This window comes from Fundulus heteroclitus, chromosome 12, assembly GCF_011125445.2.
Source record: "Fundulus heteroclitus isolate FHET01 chromosome 12, MU-UCD_Fhet_4.1, whole genome shotgun sequence".
Taxonomy (NCBI): domain Eukaryota; kingdom Metazoa; phylum Chordata; class Actinopteri; order Cyprinodontiformes; family Fundulidae; genus Fundulus; species Fundulus heteroclitus.
In genome coordinates, this window is record NC_046372.1 from 20,368,734 (window position 1) to 20,396,713 (window position 27,980).

The following is a 27,980-nucleotide window of genomic DNA, read 5'->3' on the forward strand; positions in this document are numbered from 1 at the left end:
TTTTTTTTTTACGACGAAACCACATAAAACACAAAGTCCCGGCGCAGACGCCACGTACCACACGTGTAAAACTAGGAGTCACAGGAGCCCTGTTGCATACTGGGAGAGGACTGAGTAAGCCGGGTGGTGCTGGGTGGGGGGTGGGAAGTGGGGGGGGACCCAGACGCACCTCCACACGGCCGCTTTGAGGGTGCGATACATTCCTATGACAGTGCTGAGCAGAGGTGCAGTCCAGTACATCGCCACCTCTTTTATTAGAAAGCAGAAGGATCAAAGACACCAGGTGAAGGCTCCGCCTCCTGTAACCACAAACCAGCCAATCAGAGCGACTTTACAGGTTAACCTCATTTTTCGGACATGAAGTAAATGTGATTAGAAAAACACGTTCCTTTTATTGTCAAACGTGTTCCACGTTATTTAAACCAGGAAGATTGTGTACTGTAGCCTGCAGCGCCACCTACTGACACACAACACAAACTAGCTTCTTTACCCGTCACATGGTGATGGAAACAAGCCTTTGAGCATTTCCAGGATTTCTAAAGTTTGCTTTGGCTTCTAACACTTTACATTTATCTTCATGATGTGAATGGATCAAATACTCCTGGAATGCTATTTTTGGATGTAAGAAACAAATGAAGCAGAGCAGAAAGGTGACCAGTCAGCGGAGCTAAAACCAAACTAAGCAAAGCCGTCTCAATGGACAACATCTGGATTAACGGTAATGTTTTATCCACTGATTAGCGCACTAAACAGTTTCATGTGTTATCTGAAAATACACCATAAAGCACAATAGTAAACTGCCATCTGAATGGAGCTCGCATATGCTAATACCTGAAAGCTGATGCTAACGTCCACAGATATTATTGTGATTTTCTGACTGGCGCACAGTAGCCGGTTTAATAGATTGATTACAAGTTCTGTTGTTTTTGTTGTTTCTGGCACTAGTCTGGCTTAACATCAGCTTGTTGATGCTAAAAACTATTTATGACCATTGATTTCAGCAGTAACACATCGCAGCTTCAGCAGAGCTTGCCACATTAATGCTAACATTAGCATGCTATCACTTAATGCTCACGTCCTCAACCAAGCAGTGAGATTTTAAGACTAATTTGACAGATAGCGAAAAATTCTGAGAAATATGTAAAATATATGTCAACAGGTCTTAATGCACTGCTGCCAAAGTAGAAGATGCTTCTGCTAAATATATCATGTTACCACTAAATGCACAAACATTTTAGATTTCCTGATAAGATTTTAAAAATTATTAATTGATTTAACAATGAGTCATTATTGTTAATAATACATATCGATACAAGTGCTGAAACATTTGCTGAAACTTTAGTCATTAAGTTTAATTCACTGCTGCTTGGTCAGTACATGCTAATACTAATGTTAGCATGCTAACACTAACGTCCACAAACGGCAGCTAATTTATTTCAGACAAGATTTGGAAGCTTAGCAGAGCTAATAGATTATACATTTTTAGTAATATCTATAAAAAACTCAAACAGTATTTAAAGCCTTGGTTTTAAATTTTTAAATACAGTTTGTTAGACACTGTTAGACATGGATTTAAAGGAGCATGTTAAGGTAGCGTGCTAACATTAGCATTTCCTGCTAACACAACTAAATATAGTAATATAAGGATTTGAGAGAATATTAGGAAAAAGTAAAAAACAATACTTAAGAATTATGCTGTTTAAATTTAACAATAGCCACATCCACTCTATATTATAAATTGCAATTTAAGATGTGAGACAAGTTCCAACAAAGTCCTAGTTTTTTTATTTCACAGCCTAAAAGGCTAGAAATCCAGTTTTTAGGTATGACATCTCTATGGGTAATGTTAATATGTTTTGTTTATTAAAGGTTGTGATATGGTAACAATGGCAAGCCGTGTTTTCGTGGGTAGATATGGCACAATCAAATCTGTGTCACAAAACTTAAAGTACATTTTATGAAGGCATAAGGTGTGATTTTATTGCATTTTAAGTGAAAAACAGCAAAACACTGTTGACCAGCACCTCAGAGGTAGTCCAGTGTTTCCTGCTAGGGTGTAACTGGGAATACTGGGAACACAGGTAAATACTTCAGTAGTATTTAAAGTGTAAAATCCTATCTGCTACTTCAATATGATGGACGCAGTATAATGAGTGAGTGAGCCATTCAAACAGAGCGTCATCTCCACAGCCAATAAAAACTGATGTAAATATGTTATGAGGTCATTTTCACTGCAGGATCACGAACTGTGTGTATTCACTTTAGCAGGATTATTACTTTGAGATCTGATTGGCTGGTTTGGTTACAGCTGAAGTCACCTAATAGGTAAGGAGAAATAAAAAAAGGAGCAGCTGCTTCAGTTCAGTGCCGCTGCGTCTCTTAGTCCCGTCTGAGTCCAGTTCTGACACACACCTCCAGGTTGGCTGGTCACCATCTCCGCTCACAGATCCTTCCCTGGATGTTGCTAGTGAACCAGCTCAGGTGAGCGGCTCAGGAGGAAGAGGGTGGGTGGGGAGAGGGAAGCACCTTAATGGGTTAAACAGGTGGAGCAGGTGCGGGTCTTTGAGGCACCAGAGGCTGAGATGCAGCAGAAGGTTTCGGTTTTCTGAAGAAGACAAAGAGAGCAAATATGTCAACTTTTTCCTCACTGAAATGCCTCATCAGTGAGCTCTGTGTCTCCTGATCGTTACAGGTATCTACAGGCCAGGTAGATGTTCTTACAGAGGAGGAGGAGGCGGCCTTGCAGTGAAGGACAAAGCTGTCCTGTTGGTCTCCACCAACTGAAAACACAGGAAATAAAATATTAAAACACGACCTGATCCATGCAAAGCTGCTCCCAAACAAGAGTAAATAAACAAATTAAAATATGTTGTTGCTCATTTATTTCATCAGTTGACTCTAAAATCAGATAAAAACCAAATAAAGCCAGTGAAAAATAACAACTGGGGATGTATCCAGCTAAGCAAAAAGGCAGAAAAACACAAAATAACTAAATATGTAAATGTAAAGAGAAAACATTAATATAAACACTATAAAATATGTTTTGTTGAATTAGTTCTTCCATTGTGTTTGTTGGCTTTATGTAATTAAGTCTGGCTAAATTCCATTTAAGAGGCATATATTATATTTAGTGTATAAAGTGGCTAAAACTGAGCCTCCTGTAGCAAATGTTGATTTTTTTAACTGTAGCAACAGCATCCTGCCACTAGATGTCAGTTTTCCCACAAGATATTAAAACAACCCAGACATGTCCAGAAAGAGAAGAAGTGATGCAGAATGATGAGTTTAAAGTGTAACTCACCCCCTTATAGAGTTTTTGCAGATAAACTGTATCAACTGGGCCTAAGGTGGTACTTTTATGTTACTGTAAAAGTTCATACATCTTTATGTGAACTGGAATGAAATTATGAAATCAAAAGAATCATCTATACAGGAGCAACCGGCACTTTTAAAGACTTCATGATGCCAAAGTGGCCCCATATGAAAATGAGTTTGACATCCCTGGTGTAAACCGTCTCCTTCAGTCTAACTAAATTTATCTTATGTTCAGTAATACAGGGAGTCAAGATGTCAGAAAGTAAATGTTTGAGGACAAAATGAATCCCCAGCATCAAGACAGTTGTTAGTGTAGTAGTATTATTACTGTAGGAGTATTAGTATAGTAGTATTAGTGTAGCAGTATTACTGTAGCAGTATTAGTGTAGCAGTATTATTGTAGCAGTGTTACTGTAGTAGTATAACTGTAGCAGTATTAGTAAAGTAGTATTAGTGTAGTACTATTACTGTAGCAGTATTACTGTAGCAGTATTAGTATAGTAGTATTAGTATAGTAATAATACTGTAGCAGTATTAGTATAGTAGTAATACTGTAGCAGTATTAGTATAGTAGTAATACTGTAACAGTATTACTGTAGTAGTATTACTGTAGCAGTATTACTGTAGCAGTATTAGTATAGTAGTATTAGTATAGCAGTATTAGTATAGAAATATTAGTGTAGTAGTATTACTGTAGTAGTATTAGTATAGCAGTGTTACTTTAGTAGTATTACTATAGTAGTATTACTGTAGTAGTATTAGTATAGCGGTATTACTGTAGCAATATTAGTATAGTACTATTACTGTAGCAGTATTACTGTAGCAGTATTAGTATAGTAGTATTACTGTAGCAGTATTAGTAAAGTAGTATTAGTGTAGTACTATTACCGTAGCAGTATTAGTATAGAAGTATTAGTATAGAAGTATTACTGTAGTAGTATTAGTATAGCAGTGTTACTGTAGTAGTATTACTGTAGTATTAGTATTGTAGTATTACTGTAGTAGTATTAGTATAGCGGTATTACTGTAGCAATATTAGTATAGTACTATTACTGTAGTAGTATTAGTATAGCAGTATTACTGTAGCAGTATTAGTATAGCGGTATTACTGTAGTAGTATTAGTATAGCGGTATTACTGTAGCAATATTAGTATTGTACTATTACTGTAATAGTATTAGTATAGCAGTATTACTGTAGTAGTAATACTGTAGTAGTATTATTGTAGCAGTATTAGTATAGCAGTATTACTGTAGTAGTAATACTGTAGTAGTATTACTGTAGTAGTATTACTGTAGCAATATTAGTGTAGCAGTATTACTGTAGCAATATTAGTGTAGCAGTATTACTGTAGCAGTATTACTATAGTACTAGTTAGTATAGCAGTATTAGTATAGTAGTATTACTATAGTACTAGTTAGTATAGCAGTGGGTCACTACCTTCTGTGGCGGCAGCAGCTGAGCGTGCGTCTTCACATGTGGAGAAAATTCAGACTGTTAGTCGATTTTAATCAGGTTGGATTAAAACAAGGATTCACATCCACTGACTAATCAGCCAATCAGCTTTAAATTAATTTGCAGCAGTGATTAAACAACTAAAGGTGGATTTATGTTAGTAAATGATTATTGCTCTGCAGTTTAATTGATCAGCTGATTAGTTCATTATAAATAAATCACTAAAAGGATCTAATTCTCAAGAATACAAAAAAACACTAAAAAGGATAAAGTTGTCTTCAAACCAACTAAACTAAGGCACCCTGAGCTTACCAAGTTCCCACCATCATCATCATCATCATCATCATCAGCTCCCTGATCAGCAGCATCAAAGACACCTTCATCACGTTAGCGGTTTATTTTTCTGTGTAATGTCGTCAAAGCAGAAACAGCAGTCTGCCAAACTCACCCCGTCTCTGACGATGCCGTTCGCGTTGCCAACAGGTGGGGGCTGCGCTCTGGGAGGCGGAGCTCTGCTGGGATTGGTCGAAGCTGCTCCGTCAGCCCTGCACACCATTAGGAGAAAAGTTGCAACACTGCAGCTTGGCGCACACAAGCTCTTCATGACACCGCCGTGCAAAAAAGACAGAGCTGCTGTGACACAGAGCGCCACAGGAGACGCTGCCTGCTGCAGCATCAGCATCACAGACTGAGTTACAGCTAATTTCCCCTCAGTATTAATAAAGTCACTGCTTGCTGTCTGACTAAGAAAGCGCAGAGTCACCAGTTCCCATGTGCTGCAGCCACGTCTCACGGTAAAACGAGGTCAACATGTTGGTGTGGGCGGGGCTTCCTGTGACAAGGCGCGTGGCCGTGGGTTTGTACCACTGAGCTATATAATACACTGGAGTGCTGATTTTGCCGAAAAACTGAAGTCACTGGCCGCCATCTTGTTACTCCCTTGGTTGTAACAACAAGCAGTTTTCTGGCTGTGTGAAAACGTTTCATAGGTAATTCTACAGACAGTGGATGTACTAACACTATTAACTACTAGGAAATTAGGTGCTGAAATATTTTACATGTTATTCATATTATATATATATATATATATATATATATATATATATATATATATATATATATATATATATATATGTGTGTGTGTGTGTGTGTATAAGTATGTGTATATGTATATATGTATATATATGTATACATATATGTAAATATATGTTTTTGTATATTGTTATTTATATATTTATAAATGTTATATATATATATATATTTAAATGAATAAAATGCAAAATATTTCAGCACATGACTTTCTCAGTACTTGATAGTTTTAGAACATAACATAAAAGTATTTGGCATTTGACATTTTAAAAGTTTTAAGTCCCCCCTGAACATGAGAAAATCCTCGTTATTCGATGCTGTAGCGCACATATTCCCTAGTTACTGGGGTGAAATAGGGAGTACCAATATGGCGGCTGGTGGCTTCAAAGCGACTCGTTCTAACAGCGGGCGATTAGCACTCCAGTTTATTACAGAGATCAGTGGGTTTGTACTCACTGGTACGCCTGGGACCTCTTCCTGCGGCTCAGTCCGAGTCGTCGCAGCAGCTCGTTGCGGCGCAGGAAAATAAACGCTCCCAGAGCGAGCAGAGGAAGAACGAGGAAGAAGAAGATCAGCATGCCGTCCCTCAGAGACGTGTCCTTATCTGTGGACGACACACAGTCGTCAGTAGGGGGGCGGGGACACGGTTGCTCAGGTGTGCGGCGTCAGAGTACCGTTCCAGGTGGGTCCGCTGTCCACGCTGCCTCCGTAGCCTGAGAGCTCGCAGGACGGCGCCGCCCAGCCGTCGTCGCAGTGGCAGTTCCTGTTACTGTTACACACCTGAGAGGCAGACAGAGACGCTGGGGTCAGACGCTGGTCATGTGACCCGCCACGTCTCAGGTGTGTGGGCGCGTTACTAGTTACTGCTCCCACTAACTCAGTTAACCAGCTACTGTCAGAGTAACGAGTTACCGGGCAAACAACGATGCAGTTACACTTTTAGGATCTCCAAAACATTAAATCTAACTTTAATGATAAATATTATAATTACTTCAACGGACTAAATATCTGAAAACATTGTTCAATAATTTACAACAATTTAGCGTGTGTGGTGGGTCAAGACAGCTATCAATCCAATATATTAATGTAGATATGATTAATATTACGATCAATGTTTATAATAATAATAATAATAATAATGATAATTATAATATATAAAAAAAAGATCTTTGGGAAACGTCGTTATTGTTTCACAGTAATGGGCTACGAAATGGTGTAAAAATAGAAATAATGCTTTTCGAGTTCTAAAACAAAAATAAAACATTTAAATAATTTAGCATTCCAGGCAGCAGCAGGTAGAATAGATTCCGTTATTGTTGAGATAATGACAGTAAAGCTTTGCCTCCTTCTGCTACTCCACACTAACATCTAACTCTGTTCACTTAAATAAAATAACCTAAAATAAAATAAACCTAAGCTTCCAGTTTCCAAACGCTGCCTCTGAATCTGTGAGGCTCTCCTGCATCATGGAGTCTCCTGGTGTCGGCAAGGTGAAGACCCGCCCACCTTAAGCCTCCTCAGCCAATCAGCATCCAGCCTTCATCCCAGCAGTTTTCTCTTGAGAGAAGTTGCTTTAATTGATCGAGTTGTAGTAACGCGTTAACGTTGTATCGTAGGTAACGGCGTTACTAAAAGAAGTTATTCTACTTGTAGCTTTAGAAAAGTTGACAAAACTACTTTACACCAGAAACCCCGGAGGATTTTTACCTAGTTTATTTCTTATTATGAATAAAAAAACAATCAAATACTGTGATTTTATGCTTTTTGTGTGTTTGTTAATTATGAATAGAATCAATTAAGCTTTGACGGTTAGTGATGAAGTTTGTTCCAGTGAAACTAAAGAAGCCTAGTCCAGAATTGACTTAGTAATGATAATAATAACAATAATAACTTTATTTGTAAAGCGCTGAATAATTACAAGGAGATAAAAGACAAATAAAACAGTACAGCGTATTCCTCTGTGATGTTTTTCATCGTCCTGCTACTGAACACTAACCTGACTCTAGCCAGACGCATGTCGCTCCGCCTAGCTCCACTCACATCCATCTGGGACCTTTCCATAGGAATTGCCTTTATTGAAGGCTGGGCCTTATCAAAAATTCTTGCATATGATTGGATAAGCCACTTGTCTGTCATCTTTATCGACGTGCTATTTCAACCACTCACACCGAAGCTAACCCGTGATGCTGTGAGAGCGAGGCAGGAAAAAAAACAACCTTTTTTTTTTTTTTTTTATGCGTTTACGGCTCTAGTGGCGTTTTATTGACAGTGAGCTGACAGGAAGAGGGGGGAAGACAGGCGGCAAGGCGCCGCGGGTCGGAGTCGATCCCGGGCCGGTCGAGGACTAAAGGCCTCCTAATATGGTTCACGCTAACTGCTAACCGCTAACCGCTCCGGGGCGCGTCCGCGTCTGCAGCAGACGCGCCCCGGAAAACAAAACTTGCCAAATCCGGTCGGGAGAAGGGCGAAAACATGGTTTCCTCCAACAACAGCCTTCAGAGCCGTTCTCTGATGTTATTTTAATGAAACAATATTAGGTAGATTGGACAACACGGAAGAAATAGCAGCATCAATGTTAACGCTTGCTTCCTCAACGAGCCGCCATTGCTATCAAAACAGTCTCAGGTCACGGTCGCTTCTCCACTACGTCACATCTATGAAACTCCAGCCCTGAGTCCTGATTGGCTGGACAATAAAACTGGTTGAAGAAATCACTCTCTATGGGAGATGTCCCAGATGGATGTGAGTGAAGCTAGGCGGAGCGATATCAATCTGGCTAGGGTCAGGTTAACTGAACAGTGTGTTATAAATAAACGTTACTGAAACGAAGAAGTAATCAGATTACTCTGTTACTGGGTAAATACCCCGTGTCCATGGCACTTATTCTCCACGTCACAGTCGTAGCTCAGGACGTTGACGTCGCGACACTCAAAGTTCATGCACACCTGAGGAAAGAACAAAAGTTTCGTCAGGTTGTCTTCATTACCCCCCCCACCCCCACCCCCCGCCCCCGTTCTCCCCTCACCTTATTCTCTCCACACTTGGTTCCTTCGTTCACCATTCCCGGGTCGGGGACGTCCGAGCCCAGCATGAAGTCGACTCCGAAACACCTGCCGCCGCTGATGGGCGTGGTGATGATGGCGGGCAGGATGCCGAACACCGTCCCCTCCTCGACGTTCAGGCACTGCAGCTTCCCGCACAGCGCGTTCCTGTTCAGACACAGTCGTTTACCCAGGAGGCCGTGGGGCACACCTTAAAATGCCCGCTCAGAACCGGGGTCGACCTTTATTAGCGGCGCAGCTACCTGCTCTCACACTTCTTGTAGCCGTAGTGTTGGTATCCACAGTTGCCGAAGCGATCTCCTTTGCTGTTCACGTCCTTGAAGCACATGTCGGGGGCGGCGGTGGCCTCTGCAGCCGAGGGAGAACCAGAGGAGATCAGAACGTCCTGGACGGATCAGGCCGTGAGCTCGAGCACAGAGAGGAGGAACCTACTGGATCCGAACAGGGCCCGGCACTGTCCGTCGTGGTGCTGGCACCTCCCGTTGTAACAGTAGGCCTGCCGCTTCCTGCAGGGGTGCCCGTTCTGAAACAGAGCGACGTAGCGTTCAGCGCCGCCCCCATGAGGAAGCCGGGCCGCCTGCAGGTAAGCCGGGTCTCACCTGGACGAAGACGTCACTCTGGCAGAAGGAGGTGGAGCCGTTGCAGTACTCCGGTAGGTCACACTCGTCCTTCCTGGCGCGGCACACCGTTCCCCCTGGCAGGAACTGAACACAGACACACCCGGACTCACTGTGGCTCTGCAGTCTGATCCAGAAAGCAGGGCTCCCATTGGCCGCTGGGGTTACCTGACAGCCGGAGCAGCACTCTCCGTACGCACACTGAGCTCCTGGCCTCAGTTTGCACGTCCGGTATTCACAGCATGGGTCCTCCTCACACTCCTGAACACATACACTGGGTCAGCCTTCGCCTTTATGTCCAGACGATACCTTCTAAAGGTGACAACAGCGCCCCCTGCTGTCTGGTTTGTACCTGCAGTCAGTGCTATGATGAATACTATTAATGTTTTACTGTTTTCAAATGTTCTTTTTTGTTTCTACACTATCCCTACTTGCTTTTATTCTGTTTTATTTTCCTTTATTTTAATCATGTAAAACACTTTGCATTGTCTCTGTACTGAATTGTGCTATATAAATAAATTTGCGTTGCCTTGCCTATTAATAAACCTCTAAAAAAGTACAAAACTTAAAGGTATACTATGCAACCGGGGTTGATTTTCCAGCGAGGCTCCCCCCAGAGGGCGAAAGTAAAAGTGCACCGTCATAAAGATGCTCAGCTGTTCTGGTTTCTCCGTCAAGCCAGGCGCGGTTGTTTTGATCTTAGCAGACAGGCGAACGCAACGAAAAGTGGAAAAAACGGCAGTACAAACAATGACTAACACAGTGAAGGTATGACCATGCACACAGAGAGAGAGAAACCATTCCAATGTTACTTACAATCGCATCAGCAGAAACACGAGGTCTGCGTCAGCCTTGCAGCCTTCTTTTTCTTTTAGCTCTCGCCATTCTGAAAAAGCTTGCCCGATGTTCACCCGTGTACGACTCCTCTCTTTGTCCAGAGCCCTTTTCCTCTTTCTTGCCTGCTCAGACATGGGCTTTCGCTGTTTTCTCGCTGGTTCTGCCATGATAACTGCACAAATATCGCCACTGCGCTAGCAACGAGCATGCCTTTCATCGGGGGCGTGTGGCAGTTCTCGCCGTAAAGCAAGACCGACTCTCACGATGCACCAGACTTCTGAGCCTGTGGGTGCGGGCCGAGGGCTCCTGCAATTGCGTACTGCGAGCGAGCTATTTTTAGAAACGTAACGTCACGATGACGTGACATCACGTGGTACGCAGTAGGGCAAGCTTGCATAGTCCGCCGCTGTTTCGCTGTAAAAGAGACGTGCGTTAGCCTTGGTTTTACTCGTTGAAACGACTGCTTTTTCCAAATCTAAGACCATGGTTTTTAAACATTGTTGCTATGGAACGTGCAACAGCGACTCGAGGTATGCTGATCGGCCGCATATGAAGGATGTTTTCTTCAAGACTGCCAAGGAGAAATGTGTGCGCTGGGTTCACCGGTGCGGTCGGCCTACACAACAGTTCAACCCGGAAAAAGTTACCAAATTCAAGTACATATGTAGCAAGCATTTTGTCGGAGGAAAGGGCACAACCGAAGAACATCCTGACCCAATTCCAGCGACATCAAGTCAAGGTAAGAGTATTTTGGTGGCCGACATGTTAATAAAGTAGCGCCTGCTACCATGATAGCATATAGGCTATCATGGTAGCAGGCGCTAACTTGATAGCCTGCTACCATGATAGCTTACTCAAAAACATTTCAAATGAGACAAACATTAAACATATACCCATTCCTGGACGGTGATTGCAAACAACAACAAAAAAAAAACGGCCGACGCTGCCTTGATCGCCGCGCAGGAAAAAAAAACAAAGCTTACCATTCATCAACTCGGCCAGTTTTCCAGTTTTTTTAAGCCCTCGAACCTCAAGCCATCGTTTGAGCTGAAGGTTGGTGTGTTCTTCGACAGTGCGACCAGTAATCCGTGCGCCTGGGACATCGTCTTGGGAAAGTTTAATGGCTGTAAAGTCGGTCAGATCGCTGTTTCTGTTGCGCTTGTAATAGCTGGGTTATCCGTGCGTTCTCTCCTGTATGCCCTACCTAAGCGGCAAAAGGGGCGTTGCTCTTGAGACGGTGACGTCACATGCGCGGTACCGCATTGCAAGTATGGTATTTCCCCCACAGACCACCAGGGCGGCCGAGAAAACCTTTTGTTCGACCTGAAATGACTCATTTAATCATCCAAAACGGTATGGAACACATTAATTAACTGAAAAATGTTGCATAGTATGCCTTTAATGTAACTATGTAATGTAACTAAATATGGTGCGCATGTGCGAAAGCAGCATGCTGCAGTTACATCGCTCCATTTTGCTTATCTGGAGCGTGTAACAAAAGTAATTTCCCTATGGGATTATTAAAGTATGTCTGATTCTGATTAAAGCATGTCTGTAACTGAAGTTTTGATATTATTTTTGCCATATGACGTTCATAGCCAGTTAAAAGCTGACTGCAGGTACGAGTCGAGCTAAAAGCTGTTTATATTATTGTTAATATTTTAGTTAAAGTTGAAACGCCCTAGTTGTTAGAAACCATTTGTATATGTTATACAGGAACACATATAAACGTTGTACATTTTACAGTTTAATGCATTAAAAGAGAAAACGGTAAAAGTGACAGCTGCTGGACGCTAACAGATGATGGACGTCCAGAACGCCACGGTTACGCTTCTACTTTAGATTTATATTCATACAAAGCCAACAACACCTTTCATTATTGTTGCTTAAAAACATTAAATCCATTTCTTTCACATTTATAGAGAAACTGTTAAACAAAGAGCTCAGAAACACACCTGGCCCGTCTTATCAGTCCAGACTCACTAGCTGATCTAAAGTCTGGAACTGACTCCGTCTGCAGTGAAACATTTCCTCACAGCACCACCAGGGGGCGTATTTCCCACACTGAGAAAAGCAGAAGAAGACTCCAAACCTTCTCTGATCCACAGTCGCACTCCTCCCCGACGTCCACCAGCCGGTTCCCACAGTAGGGGGCGCTGTAGGCCTCGTCGGGCCGAGGCACGTTCAGCAGACACGTCCCTCCTGTCGACAGGATCATCTTCTCAAAGTCGTCGGCGCTGCAGCTGCTGAAGTTTTTCGATCCTCTGCAGAACCAAACATGAGAGTAATGAACGCGCTGAGCGCTGCGGGGTGGTTCTGTCCAAATGGTCCGACCCAGCTCTCATTTCTGTGTTTTTCAATTCCAGGCTTTCCGTTAATCTCCTAAATGGTCCTACTACGGACACTCAGACGTCTAGACTGAAGCCAAGGTCTCTAAACGGCCTTCAGAGAGTCTGGAGAACTTTCGCTCCGGACGGATTCAGGAGATTACAGGAAGGTCTGGATGACGGAGAGGAATGAGGACCGGATCGGGAGTTTTCCGGTGAGCGTCCTACGTGGCGCCGGAGTGCATGATGCAGGCGGCGGTGGGGCAGGTGCAGGAGCGGCCGTCGTCGTGGTTCATCCCGAGGTTGTGTCCGAGCTCATGAGCCACGATGGAGGCGAACAAGGGAACGTTGTTGTTGAGGAACTGAGGAGGAGAGCAGAGAGAATGAACCTGGGGCTGTACGCAGTAAGGTCCGGTTCAGTAGGTCCGGTTCAGTAAGGTACCGGTTCAGTAAGGTACCAGTTCAGTAGGTACCCGTTCAGTAAGGTCCGGTTCAGTAGGTATCGGTTCAGTAGGTCTGGTTCAGTAAGGTTCGGTTCAGTAGGTATCAGTTCAGTAAGGTCCGGTTCAGTAGGTATCGGTTCAGTAAGGTACCAGTTCAGTATGGTACCAGTTCAGTATGGTACCGGTTCAGTAAGGTACTGGTTCAGTAAGGTACCAGTTCAGTAAGGTCCGGTTCAGTAGGTATCGGTTCAGTAAGGTCCGGTTCAGTCATGTACCGGTTCAGTAGGTCCGATTCAGTAAGGTCCGGTTCAGTAGGTCTGTTTCAGTAGGTCCGGTTCAGTAGGTCCGGTTCAGTAAGGTCCGGTTTAGTAGGTCTGTTTCAGTAGGTCCAGTTCAGTAGGTCCGGTTCAGTAAGGTCCGGTTCAGTAGGTCCGGTTCAGTAGGTCCGGTTCAGTAAGGTACCGGTTCAGTAGGTCCAGTTCAGTAGGTCTGGTTCAGTAGGTCCGGTTCAGTAAGGAACCGGTTCAGTAATGTACCGGTTCAGTAGGTCACCCTTCAGTAAAGTACCGGTTCAGTAAGGTACCAGTTCAGTAGGTACCGGTTCAGTAAGGTACCGGTTCAGTAGGTCCGGTTCAGTAAGGTACCAGTTCAGTAGGTACCGGTTCAGTAAGGTCCAGTTCAGTAGGTCCGGTTCAGTAAGGTACCAGTTCAGTAGGTACTGGTTCAGTAGGTACCGGTTCAGTAAGGTACCGGTTCAGTAGGGTACTAGTTCAGTAGGTCCGGTTCAGTAAGGTACCGGTTCAGTAAGGTACTAGTTCAGTAGGTCTGGTTCAGTAGGTCCGGTTCAGTAAGGTACCGGTTCAGTAGGTCCGGTTCAGTAAGGTACCGGTTCAGTAGGTCCGGTTATCTCTGTGTGCAGCCTTACCGCATTGATTCCTCCTCCGTGACTCCTGGAGCAGACGGTGGAGACGTACGCCATTCCTGCCGTTACGCCAAAGCTCTTCATCCTGCAACGTCAACAAGACCCAGATCACCATCATCATCCTCTCATCTTCATCACCAACATCCTCTCCATCGTCATCACAATCATCATCCTCTCCATCTTCATCCTCCTCCTCCTCTCCATCATCATCATCTTCATCACAATCATCCCCCTCTCCATCTTCATCCTCCTCCTCCTCCTAAGCTTCATCATCCTCTCCATCCTCCTCCCCCTCTCCATCTTCATCACAATCATCATCCTCTCCATCCTCCTCCCCCTCTCCATCGTCATCACAATCATCATCCTCTCCATCCTCCTCCCCCTCTCCATCGTCATCACAATCATCATCCTCTCCATCCTCCTCCCCCTCTCCATCTTCATCACAATCATCATCCTCTCCATCTTCATCCTCCCCCTCCTCTCCATCATCATCATCACAATCACCCCCCTCTCCATCTTCATCCTCCTCCTCCTCTCAAGCTTCATCATCCTCTCCATCCTCCTCCCCCTCTCCATCTTCATCGCAATCATCATCCTCTCCATCCTCCTCCCCCTCTCCATCTTCCTCCTCCCCCTCTCCATCTTCTTCACAATCATCATCCTCTCCATCATCCTCCTCCCCCTCTCCATCTTCTTCACAATCATCATCCTCTCATCATCCTCCTCCCCCTCTCCATCGTCATCACAATCATCATCCTGTCCATCCTCCTCCCCCTCTCCATCGTCATTACAATCATCATCCTCTCCATCCTCCTACCCCTCTCCATCTTCATCACAATCATCATCCTCTCCATCCTCCTCCCCCTCTCCATCATCCTCCTCCCCCTCTCCATCTTCCTCACAGACTCACAGGATGAGCTGAGCCGAGTCGTGGCGCCGCCGAGGGACCAGCTCCTTCTCCCTCCACTGAGTGAAGCGGCTCAGCACCTCTCCGGCGCCGCCGTCCGTGTTGATCATGTTCTGCTTGGTCCAGATCTCCAGGCCGACCAGGACCACCCGGACGTTCAGCTGCATGTAGATCTGCACAGAGACAGGAGCCCCTGAGAAGCTGCTCAGAACATCTCAGAACAGCTTGGTTCTGGTAAACCACGGGTCTCATTTCAAAGATGTTCAAAGCTGTAATGTCGTTAAAGGTGTGTGTCCTTACACTGTCTACGAAGTTAGCCAGGTGGACCATCTCCTCTCTGACGGCCGTCTCGTTCCCGTTCTTGTGTTTGTACTGCAGAAGAAGAGACGTCCAATCAGCACCGAGGCTGTGAGGGAGGCGGGGCTGACAGGTGTGTGTGGACAGGTGTAGCTATAGCTGTGTGGACCTCACTTTCGACATGTTGCATTGGTGAGATGTTTCCTCCCAATGCAACATGGACCAAAACTAGGTTAGTGTCTGAAATAAGTTACTAGGTAAGTACTGGTACTGGTACTGGTTAGGATGAAGGTAAAGAGTGAGAGGTGAATGGAAATCAATGCAAAGTCCTCGTAAACATAGAAAGACATATTGTGTGTCTCACTCTGTCGTTGTCGACCACCAGCAGCAGCTCCACATAATGAGTCTTATGGAGAACAGCTCTCTTTACCTGGAAAACAAAAATCCTGGTTACTGATTAACACCTGAAGGCGGATGAAGGCGTCCATGTTTTAACAACTAGACATATTTTCCCTGTTGAATCGATGAACAGCAGCTGAAACAACAAGAAAAGATCATTTATGGTTTTCTAGTGTCTCCTTAGACTCTCCTCCATTGCAGGGACTGTGTGAGTCTTGAAACAATTTTACCCGAATAATCTGACTTCCCTGGATAAAAGGTCCTTATCTGGAGTGGGACCAGGATGGAAGCAGCAACTTGGATTAAAGCTTGATATGCCACTCTTTCTGTGACTCCAAATGAACTTGGATGATGCTTTAGAGCAGGGGTGTCAAACTCATTTTGGTTTAGGCGCCGCATACAGCTTAATCTGATCTCAAGAGGGCCACACGAGTAAACTCATTGCAAGATTAAATAGAACTAATAAAAGTGGACTTGTTGTTGATTTTTATATTAAATGAATTTCACTTTTACACAATATATTATGAATAACCTCAGAGTTTTTAAGAAAAGTATGTGCAATCTCAACAATACTTTTACTCAGGTAAACATTTACTTGTGCATTATGCATAAGAACTGATCACAGTGATTGTACAATGTTGAAAAACATTTATTCACATTTTTTGGAACTTAAAAACACTGTCCTGCATGACAAAATACATCAAACAGATAAAAATTAAGAAATGATTTAAAATCAATTTTCACTGAAGCTCAGTGCTTCCATCTGCTGATTAAAACACAGCGCCCCTTGTGGACAATATAGGGACTGCAGATTTTCAATTAAACGAAGTACATGTTTTTATCAAAAATTGTTTTATCATTCTCTTCCTTTTATCTTCTTTTTTCTTTCACCTTTTTTTTCTTCTTGTTTTTCCTTTCCTCTCCTACTTTCCCATTGTAGTGTCCATATCATTTGAGATTTTCCCCGCATGAATCATAATAAAACTATTCACATTCATAAATCAAGCGGAGCACTATGGCAAAAGCAGTACTGCTGCACTTGTGAAAGTCAAATCTGATGAGCTCTTTTTGGCAATAAGATAAAAATTCTTACTGCCACATTTTCAGACAGGACACTGGGGAAAAAAAATAAAATAAAAAATTTGAATAATGATAATGCATTTAGCCACCGGGCCGGACTAAATTGTTCAGTGGGCCGGAACCGGCCCGCGGGCCGTATGTTTGTCACCCCTGCTTTAGGTGATAATGTAGCTGTGCAAAACTTAAAAATCTACTTATTAGCTGAAGTTCTCCAACGTTTTGGAGATGTCCGTTCCTGCTGCGCTAACAGCTAGCATGGCTAGCCAGGCGGTCGAGGCTTGTCACTACCCGATCCGTTACCGGTCGCACGATCCGTTCCATCAGCTCATTTGCGCATTTGCAAACAGAATAACTTCCGGTAGGCAATATTTAGTTTTACTTACTTTTTTATTCTTTTGTATCTTTTCGAGGGGGGGTTCTTTTTGTATATCTTTGTATTTGCGTCAATATTGCATATTCTAAAAAATTAAACAACACAAATACATAAAAATACATTGTTTTTTGTTTTTGTTAATAGCAAAAATGTTTCCCAGTCGTGGTTAGGGAAATAAAAATATATACACCATTTCTTAAAGTACATAAAAAACCCAGCTATAAACACCTATAGGAGAAAAGTATTTGAATATTCTTCAGGTTTTATTTGATTTGCATATGTATGTATTTTGTGCTTAATAAATGTATTTTAATAAGGTATGCCTTGGCTTTATGTGTGTTCTTTGTTCTATTCCCTGTTCAGTTTTTGTAAAAAATAAACAAAGTGGCTGCTATAATGACGAGATCTTCTCCGCGGCCTGGGATTCAAACCCTCGCCTGCTCTCCTGAACTCACCCTGCTGTGCCGCCTGGGGTGGATCTGTTCTGGGTCGTACTGAGCATGCTCCGTAGCGTTGCCGTGCTCGTGCGCATGGTGAGGCGTTCCACATCCCCGGGGCTGTGATGTCACATCCTGTAGGCGGTACAGCAGGTGCTGCTCGGGGGCAGAGTTTAGCGGCTCGATGCCGTAGCTGTCGTTAGTCAGATGCAACACTCCTCTGAGAAACGAGGAGGCAGCGAAGGGTTAAAATCAGAGAAACAAAACAGAAAACGGTGATTAGTGACTAAAAACTGCTTTAGAGGAAATAAAAACATGTTTAGATCTGTGAATACTGCCACAGAGAATAAAGACCCTCACTGGGTCACCCTGTGGGCCACAGACACACATCTGAAATATGTTTCATATAGTTTATGTTTATGAGGGACTACAGATGAAAGCCCGTCTGTTCTGACCCGTTTCAGGTTGGCATCGTCTGCTAAAACCTTCAGTGTCTCCTGAAAAAGTGATGCAGAGGGCAGGTCTGAGGTACCTGAGGCCGCCGCAGATGCTCATCGCCACGGCAGAACCCTCCACGTCCTGAACGAAGCCCCGATAGTGGCAGTGGTCCTGAAACACACACAGAGGACGCTGCGTCATTCCAGCAGGGGGCGCCGACGAGACGTTCCTCACAGAGAACGTCATCTGAGGCGCCGACAGATGGACCAGCGTCCCACACTGAGCTATATTATACACTGGAGTGCTAATCGCCCGCTGTTAGAACGAGTCGCTTTGAAGCCACCAGCCGCCATATTGGTACTCCCTATTTCCCCCCAATAACTAGGGAATATGTGCGCTACAGCATCGAATAACGAGGATTTTCTCATGTTCAGGGGGGGCTTAAGACTTTTAAAATGTCAAATGTCATATACTTTTATGTTATGTTCTAAAACTATCAAGAACTGAGAAAGTCATGTGCTGAAATATTTAGCATTTTATTCATTTAAATATATATATTTAACATTTATAAATATATAAATAACAATATACAAAAACATATATATACATATATGTATACATAGATGCATATATACATACTTATATATACACATATATATATTTAATATGAATATTTCCTAGTAGTTGATAGTGTTAGTACATCCACTGACTGTAGAATTACCTGTGAAACGTTTTCACACAGCCAGAAAACTGCTTGTTGTTGCAACCAAATCCTATGGGATTCTGTGAGAGTAGGGAGTAGCAAGATGGCCGCCAGTGACTCCAGTGTATTATATAGCTCAGTGGCGTCCCACCAGACATCATGAAGCGCTCCCTCTATCTGCGCCTCCGTCTTTCACTTCCTCTTCGTCAGGAAGACTCCCGCTCCTCATCTCCTGGTGGTCAAAGAGGCCCGGGGGCCAAAAGTGGCCCCGCGGTGGCTGTCCTTTGGCCCCTTAGCAGACTGGATCCTGCTGCTTCATCACCAGAGTTGCTTTAAAGTTGAGAGTTAGATTTCCTGCAGGCCCAATCAGCGGCGCTGCAGCTGGTGAGGAGCAGCTGAGTCAGCAGATGATGCATCCGCTGACAGGAAGTGACACGCGCAGGATCCTGTCAGCGGCGGCTCATCGTCACACCAGAACCTCGTCCAGCTTTTCCTCCACCAGCGCTTCATGCATCCAGAACGTAACCCTGTACAGAACCTTCTGGGTCTTGGTTCCAGCCCCTTCACCTTGTGCTTGTGGATGAAAGTGGTTTCTTAGCCTCAACAGAACCAGATTGTTAACAGGAATCAGGATTCTGGTCCAGCCCGGATCTTCTGACGGAGGAAAGATTGAGAGGAGAGGAGAGAGCAGGATGTTTGTCTCCGGCTCCTGCAGAACCCTGAGCAGAACCTGAGCAGCGCAGCGGGTCAGCACCAACGCAGCACGTCTCCGGTTCTGTTCACTGGTCGAGTTCTGGAGGAATCTGGGCCGCTCCGCTAAGCAGAACTTTGTTCTTCCAACAAAATTTTAACAGATTTTCTGCATCTATGTTTATTTAAGAGCACACTGCAAAAAATAGAACTCAAAATAAGAAATTATTTCTTGAAATGAGAGATTTTTTCCTTAATTTGAGCAGGTAAATAAGATTATTTGCCAATGGAATAAGATTTTTGAACTTAAAATAGGAACAACTCATCTCAATTATCTTATTTTAGGGGTAAAAATACTAATTCCATTTGCAAATAATCTTATTTACCTGCTCAAATCAAGGACAAATACATTCATTTCAAGAAAATTTTACTTATTTCTAGTTCTCTTTTTGCAATGTGCAAAGTTCTGTCTGAGGTTCTGTTTAAACCAGAACATGTTTAATTAATTAAGGAGAAAGGTTCTGATGAAGCGTGATCGGGTCGGCTCTACATCACAGTGGTTCTGAAGTCGGGATCGTCTTCACCTGTTCTACGAAGCTCACCTGGCTCAGGTGTGAGGTCACATGGGCGGGTTACCTGCACAGGTGGTCTGGATGTGAGCAGGGTTCCGTCGGGCCGGTAGGTGAAGACGGTGAAGTCTGCCGGCAGCAGCAGCCTAGAACCGACAGCAGCTGGTTAGACGGGATCGGATCAGCACCGTGTGAACATGGTGACACCAGCAGAAAGTTCTGGTCCAGAGGTTCTCCGGTCGGGAGGTTCTGTCTGACCCTGGACCGGACTCAGCAGAACCAAACACCAGCTCAGGTGATGAAGAAGAAGACCCACGTTTGAATTTTGGTCTCAGCAGAACCAGGAACCACTGATCTCTATTATACACTGGAGTGCTAATCGCCCGCTGTTAGAACGAGTCGCTTTGACGCCACCAGCCGCCATATTGGTACTCCCTATTTTCCCCCAGTAACTAGGGAATATGTGCGCTACAGCATCGAATAACGAGGATTTTCTCATGTTCAGGGGGGGCTTAAGACTTTTAAAATGTCAAATGTCATATACTTTTATGCTATGTTCTAAAACTATCAAGTACTGAGAAAGTCATGTGCTGAAATATTTAGCATTTTATTAATTTAAATATATATATTTAACATTTATAAATATATAAATAACAATATACAAAAACATATATTTACATATGTGTATACATATATATACATATATACATGTACACATACTTATATATACATATTTAATATGAATAACATGTAAAATATTTCAGCACCTAATTTCCTAGTAGTTGATAGTGTTAGTAAATCCACTGACTGTAGAATTACCTGTGAAACGTTTTCACACAGCCAGAAAACTGCTTGTTGTTGCAACTAAATCCTATGGGATTCTGTGAGAGTAGGGAGTAGCAAGATGGCGGCCAGTGACTTCAGTTTTTCACCAAAATCAGCACTCCAGTGTATTATATAGCTCAGTTCCAGGAACTAGGTTCTGTGTGAGGATCAGCAGAACCTGGATGGATCCACTCTGAGATGTTCCTTCTGGGGGAGAAGTGAGGAGGATCGTCTCAGAGCGGGTCAGAACCGGGTCTTTGCTGCTGAGTCACTCTGGAGAAACTAAAACTGGAGATAAACTCGGAGAAGAAGCGCAGAAGCTTTATCTCCCGTCTCCCGATAACCGGGTTCTGACGGCCTGGTTCTGGTGGAAACACGCGGGACTTTATCTGCGGCGGCGCTTCGTATCTGCAGGATAAAACTGAAGGAGCGGGCCCAGAGCGGCTCTTCTATCGCATCTTCAGGGCCAAACAAAGTGACGTCAGAACCGGATCAGAACCTCAGAACACTGATTGAGGAGCTCGTATCAGAGATGTTGCTGCAAGTGATCCAGACGGGACAATCTGGGAGTTCTGTTCCACTTTGGCAGCGTGGAGATCCTGAGAGCTCAGGTTCTGGTTCTGTTACCCGTCTGGGATTAAATTAAATCAGAACCTGAAGTGTTCTCTGCAGAATAAAGACACTCGTTTCTGAGGTTCTGGAGGTTCTAAATGGGCTGTTTGACCCAATCAGAGATCATGATGACGCAACCGGACCTCTTCTCTAGTTGTTGAAGACGTTCGGACTTTTCATCCAGAAGGTTCAGAACCGAGGAAGCCTTTTGGATGAGAGACGAAGCGTTTTCCTAGGACTGCAGAGACGCTGCTGCTCCAGAACCAGAACCGCTGTCTGAGCTCTTGGGCCCGGCTTCAGTGAAACCTGAGCTGACAGCTGGAACTGTAAACCTCTACCACGCCTGGATAAACGGGTCTTCTTCACCCAGAACCAACGCAGATCTGGTTCTGTTGGAACAGAACCCAGAACTCTGGGTCAGAACAACCCACTGATGTTCAGTCGGACCTCCTCTGGAGCAACGCGACAGCTCTTCATCACCTGAGCTGCAGGGGGAGGAGCCACAGACAACCAATCAAACTCACTCATTTCTCTCCAGGTGAACCAGGAGATCGTCTCCATCCACAGGAACGATGAAGGAAACCTGCAGAAGAACAAACAAACACACCAATTACCCACAATCCTGCAGCTGCTGTCCTCAACACCTGAACACCTGAACACCTGAACACCTGAACAGCGTTGAGAAAAGAAACAGGGACTAACAGGTGTGACTGGGGGAAAAACGGGTCGAGCCCAGAACTAAAGGGCTGATGGTCAGAGGAGGAGGAGGAGGTTCTGGTTAGGGATGGGAATCGAATACCGGTTCCTGTTCAGAACCGGTTCCTCGTGTTCCAATTCCATGTAACCGTTTGGGAGCTCGCTTAACGATTCTCTTTTCGATTCCGTCATGCTCCGGCTCTGAGCAGCATGGCGGTAGCAAGTTACGCACACGGCCTTCAGTAAGCAAGTACGGCCTGACCAGGCTTAAAGCAAAACAAAACAAATGGCGCCCCATCGGGGGAAGCGGTTGAAAGTTTGGCTTCATTTTAAGGAAGAGAAAGATGGCAACGAGGCGCTTTTATGGCAATCATTGCAAAATAGCTATTATATCCGTGGGAGGAAATAGATCCAACAGGCAGAAACACCTGCGCACACAACATACATTTTAACGAATGCCGTGTTTTTGATTCTTACCGGACAGAAGCTAAAGTTACGACCAGCATGGAAGGCAGCTCTGGTGGTAAGTAGCTAGTTTTACATCACTGGCTGGTTCCTAGTTAGCCTCGTGAGACCATCCTGATCTCGCGAGCTTTCAAGGTTTCACTCGCAGATCAGTCTGGCTACTCTCCGTTAAAGAAAATTTGGAGCCGTTCACCAAACGAACGTCCAATCAGCGTTGGCTTTGAGGCAGGTTGAGGTGTGACGCAACGAGAAGCGCGTCAGTTCAGTCTAAACAACATGGCGGCTTCAGCCGATGAAACTAGCGTTAGCGTGGCTATCGAGCAAGTTTTATCGGAATTACAGAGTATTTCTTTGCTGAGCTAATGAGCCTTTACCTGCAGCAGCAAGAGTAGCTTGGCTTGTGGTTGTGTTTTCGTCGTCGCTCGTAACAGAGTGACGACGAATCTGATTGGTTCATTTGGCCCGTCTATCACCAACATAGGCCAATCAGCTAACCAGTATTTTCGCCCCTTCCCAAAATTACTTCAACGGAAGGTTTCCAGATGGATATGCGGAGCAAATCTATCTGGCGGAGTCAGGTAAGGTTCCTAGTAAATCATATGCCATCTCTGGAAATAAACTAATTTCCTACCTCTCTTTGGGGTTATTAAGGGAGTGTGCCTTTATCGTTAATCCAGCCCTTCATTGGTAGCATGTTTAATTAGAACTACTGGTAGCTGGAATTCTTACAGGATTCTAGCTATTGCAGTGGATGTAAGGAAACATGATATGAAGTTGCCCCGTATTCAGGGAGCGAGAGAAAGGTGACGCTTGTTTATTTAAATCAGGGGGAGATGAGTTTATTTCCCAAAATTGTACAGTAATAGGGCTGGACGATAATTCAATAACAATATATATCGATTGACAGACGTGTGGCGCGATGGGAAAAAATAGGGTCGATAAAACTTCGATACAGTTTTCCTTCCTTCCTCTTAGCCTATCATATCAGTTGATGCTACAGTCACTACTTTCTCTCGACCAATCGTAATCGCGGACTCAGGCACGCCGTCACAAAGCGCCGCCCTTTCAAACCACAACACAGAGCACGTGAATATGTCGCAGCAAGGAGCGGCGGAGGAAACGGTCCCAAAACGGGGTTTTACTAGTTCGCCAGTCTGACAGAAATAAACCAGTGATTTGTAAAACTTGCAAGGAACAGGTAAAAACAAAGTCTGGTAACGCGACCAACTTGTTTCATCACGTAAGCCGCTCAGCTCTACAATTGTATTAGTATATTTATTTTGGTCATTTTACTGGTCACTTTATTTTATTCTTTGTCAGTATTTAATAACATAACTCAGGTCTCTTAAGTTATTTTTCTTTAAAAAAATTCTGTTACGGTTAAAAAAGTTGGTTAAATAACGATTTAATTGGAATTCTGTGTTTGTGTTCTTTATTAAAATTAAATCATTTAGCAATATCATAAAATGTCCAGGCAGAGCTGCACAAAAAATATGGTTTTAAATATTTTCAATAATTATCGATATCGATAAATATGCATATTTTTTTATCGATAAGCTTTTTTTCTATATCGTCCAGCCCTATACAGTAATGCTTTTTCATTAAACGGATGCCTTCTCCGTTAGAGGTTATCTAAAGGGAGATTAATAAGCAACTGTCACAACAAACTTACATTTTCTTGTATTCTAAAACAACTCATCTACTGTATTTAAGTTTGTTCTTATATTCCTTTTTTTTATTTAAACAAATATAAATGCTAATCCAGTTGCACATTTGCTATGGACATCTTGACCTTGTTAGTTTGTAAGGTCGTGTGATAGTTAAGTAAACAAAGTTGATGCTCATCATCAAACTGTTTGTTCTCCTTTTTTCCCCCAAATTGGAATCGAAAAGAAAATCGATACGGAATCAAATCGTTTCACAGAATCGATAAGGGAATCGTGAAAATCTTTTCAATGCCCAACCCTAGTTCTGGTCCAACAGAACCTCCTCCTCAGCAGTTCCAGGTCCACCAGGAGGAGGACGGCTGCCACAGAGATCTGCAGCAGAGCGGCTGATAATCTGCAGCTTCCTGACTGAATCACATGAAACGCAGCAGAACTTTATCTCTCCGGGTTCATCTGGAGTTCATCCGAACAAAAGTCCAATCTGAGACGTGTGAAGCAGCCAGAGAGGCGGTAAAAAGTGAAGATGGTGGAGACACAGACACGGCGATGGTGTCCAGCACCGCGGGTCCATCTGCCCGCATTTAATGGGCTTCATGAATAATACAGAACCAAAGTTCTGCTGCGGCCAGTTTGCTCCTCAGACGGAGAGAAGCTGAACGTCTGGAAGCAACATTAGGTCGCACTGATTCCCATTTTTAAACCATCTCTTTGTTTTTGATTTCGGCGTAGAGGGAAAACAAATTAAGATTCATTTTATGTGATTTATGTGTTTTGGTTGTCCTGCTTTTTTTTGTTGGAGATTATGATTTAAACAGATTAATCTGAGCACCATCACTGTTCTCCACAAATCACAATTATAACCCTAAATTTGTAAAATAACATGTTATCTGTGATCATTTTAGTACTTTTAATCACTTCCCTTCATCTCTTATAGTGGATGAACAATTGAAGTTGAAATTTCAAACATTTGAACAGGGCTTCCTAAACTTTATAGCCCTCCAAAACAACCATGCCCTACCGTGTTAAAGGGAGGAATATTGAGGACCTTGTAAAGTTTTACTCTGGTACCAATTTCACAAATATATGAGTACAAAATCTTTTTAGCACATCCGCATCAAATCATGTGCTGACCCGCATTTTACTATATTCTGTACATTAATTTGATATACAGCACATACAAGCTGTAATATAATAGGATGTAAAACATTTATTAAACTCAACAGTTTTAGCATCTTTAGTCAGCTCTGATTCCTTTATAGCACAATGTGAGAAACACACTTTGTCCACTTAGCTAGTTTCATGCTAGGGTTAGCTTAGTGACCCTAGCACTAGCATGCTCATTCTGCATTGCATCATGGTCTATTTTAGCTGATGCTGTGTACAACTATAGGCTCAGCACTAATTATTCATCTTTTAATAACCACACTTGTTGAATGCAGGGCCCAGTGAATTGGGCCACATCGATTTACTGAACTTTGCTGAGAAGACAAACCGAGTCCTAATCCATTTGTGACAATAAGGAGCATTTTCAATGTGTTTCAATCAAGTTAAAAGGAACGAGCAAACCGGATGTTTTAATACAGGGGTGTCCAAACTTTTCGGTACATGGGCCAAAATTCTCAATTCATTGGAACTCGAGGGCCAAAAAATGAACACGATTTTTTTTAAACCAAAGCAATCATATTAATTTTTCACCTGCTCTACAAAATATGCTCATTTTAAATAAATAAATTAGTCAGTCTTTTGTAGGAAATGAATGTGTAAATTATAGGAGGTCCAAAATTTAAAAAGGGTTTTACTCATTTGTTGTATTCATCCAGTTTGGAAATTATTTTGAATAATTTAGTTTAACAATAATAAACTTAACTCTGTTTTGGTCTAGTAATATAAGAACAGTATTTGGGTCAGTTGTTCTTTGAAAACATTTGCTGTAATTAGCCAATTTTAATAATTGAATTCAACGCAGAGTTTAATGCACCAAAGTGTAAATTTGAGTAATTAAATATCATTGGATAGATGTTACTATGAAATTAAAGAGAATGTGAAAGGTGTGTTTATTAAAGGACGAATACTTTGGGTTATACTTAACATTTTCAATTGAAGGATTTTAACTTTTCTGCAATAATTTTGCCCTAATTAAAAACTAAAATCTTCCATCTGCATCAGACACTTATGCTGGTGGAACAAATCGTTCTTGAAATGTAGTTGAGGGGCCACCCAGAATAAGCACAAGGGGCCACAAATGGCCCCCGGGCCGCAGTTTGGACATGCCTGTCTTAATACGACATGCATGTGAACCACTTTTTCCAGTTTTCAATCTACAAGCATTAATATATCCATACTTTATTTGTTTAACTTAAATACTGTATATGGCACCAGGGGAACCCATTGTTTCCTTTGACGTCACCTCCCTTCCACCCGTCAGGACTCATGTTGTGACAAGTTGGACGTCTCTCTTTCTAAACCACATATTTAAAGCACAGAGACAACTTTTACCGACAGAAACCCCGGTATGCCGTGGGCTCCCCACGGTCACCCAGTGTGGACGGTTTGTAGCAGAGAGCAGGTCACTGGTCTGTGGCCGACACTTTGGTCAAACCCCAAACCAAAGAAGTTGAGGTATTCACCAACCGCATCACCTCAGTGGACAGCAGCATCAGGTTTACCAGAGAGGACGCCAAGAACAACATGTTGCCTTTTCTGGACTGAGCTACACAGGGAGGAGGTGGGAGTCTAAAAACTGAGGTTTACCAGAAGCCCCCCCCCCCCCCCTCCACACACACAGACCAATATCTGCATTTAGATTCCCATCAGCCACTGGAGCACAAACTGTTACCAGAACTCTGAGTTACCGGCCACAGAGGAGAACCAACGAGAACACGAGCAGGTCAGGAAATCACTGCCAGCTTGTGGTTATCCTAAATGGGCTTTTTGTCAGATCAGCCAATGAAGCCGGCAGAGAAAACAACGCAGAGGATTAAAAACAGAAGAGAAAACAGAGAGACTCAGAAACATCGTCATCCCAGACGTGTCGGGAGGTTCTGAGAAACTCAGGAGAGTTTCAAACCTAAAAACACTTTCAGACAGAAACCGGTTCCTCCAAGAGACGGAGCATCCAGACCTCAGCTGAGCGGCGTTGTGTCTGCGGTCCGATGCAGCGAGGACGGCTCAGACTCCATTAGAGAAACTAAACAAGCCTTTACAGCTACATGAGCGTCTGGAGCAGCAGGAGGACCAGATGTCCACTGGTACCTCCAGGACAGAGCAGTGGTGGGCGACATATTGAATATATCGAGTGCAAATTTTCATGGCAGGATTGAGCCGCTGTGTCTATTTCACTGTGAATTTAGTTTCTCCCGCGTGCTGTGAATGCATCACTCGCTCCTCCCAACCAGAAGGCGTTCCTGAAAACACACACAACCCCTACTTTTTACCTTTTTTTGGAATGACCATGACCTCCTGGATGACTGACAATCTTCACCAGCACAACCCAACCCCAACGATTTCTTACGTCAACGAGAACTATGGCGACAGCGGGAGTTTCAGCCGAACAAGCAAATGAGACTGAAGAGGACTCACAGGGCGGGACGATGTAGAAAAAAAAGCATATCGATCAGATGGAAATCATATTGATCTATATCGATAATTATCAACAAATTCAAAACATATATTTTAAGTGCAGCCCTGGACATTTTTAACCTGACAACAGCCAGATGCATGTCTCGCTCCGCCTAGCTTCACTCACATCCATCTGGGA

General features: G+C 43.5%; 1 protein-coding gene across 3 annotated transcripts in view; it reads right to left on the reverse strand.

The window, feature by feature from the left end:
* The window catches only part of adam9 (ADAM metallopeptidase domain 9), a 47,253-nt gene continuing 19,273 nt past the window's right edge, over positions 1 to 27,980 (reverse strand). The window contains exons 3-24 of one of the 3 annotated variants that reach the window (XM_036144760.1): positions 21,920 to 21,978; positions 20,026 to 20,104; positions 18,091 to 18,167; positions 17,577 to 17,778; positions 15,634 to 15,699; positions 15,273 to 15,344; positions 14,976 to 15,145; positions 14,069 to 14,150; positions 12,929 to 13,062; positions 12,466 to 12,637; positions 9,705 to 9,797; positions 9,519 to 9,623; positions 9,352 to 9,442; positions 9,162 to 9,267; positions 8,883 to 9,066; positions 8,722 to 8,802; positions 6,532 to 6,637; positions 6,314 to 6,461; positions 5,217 to 5,313; positions 4,754 to 4,783; positions 2,722 to 2,780; positions 1 to 2,605 (exon numbers count right to left, since the gene is read on the reverse strand). In XM_036144760.1, the coding sequence (XP_036000653.1) occupies positions 2,536 to 2,605; positions 2,722 to 2,780; positions 4,754 to 4,783; positions 5,217 to 5,313; positions 6,314 to 6,461; positions 6,532 to 6,637; positions 8,722 to 8,802; positions 8,883 to 9,066; positions 9,162 to 9,267; positions 9,352 to 9,442; positions 9,519 to 9,623; positions 9,705 to 9,797; positions 12,466 to 12,637; positions 12,929 to 13,062; positions 14,069 to 14,150; positions 14,976 to 15,145; positions 15,273 to 15,344; positions 15,634 to 15,699; positions 17,577 to 17,778; positions 18,091 to 18,167; positions 20,026 to 20,104; positions 21,920 to 21,978 (2,283 nt within the window). In that variant the 3' untranslated portion in view covers positions 1 to 2,535. The other 2 variants (XM_036144761.1, XM_036144762.1) reach the window with 2 other exon arrangements.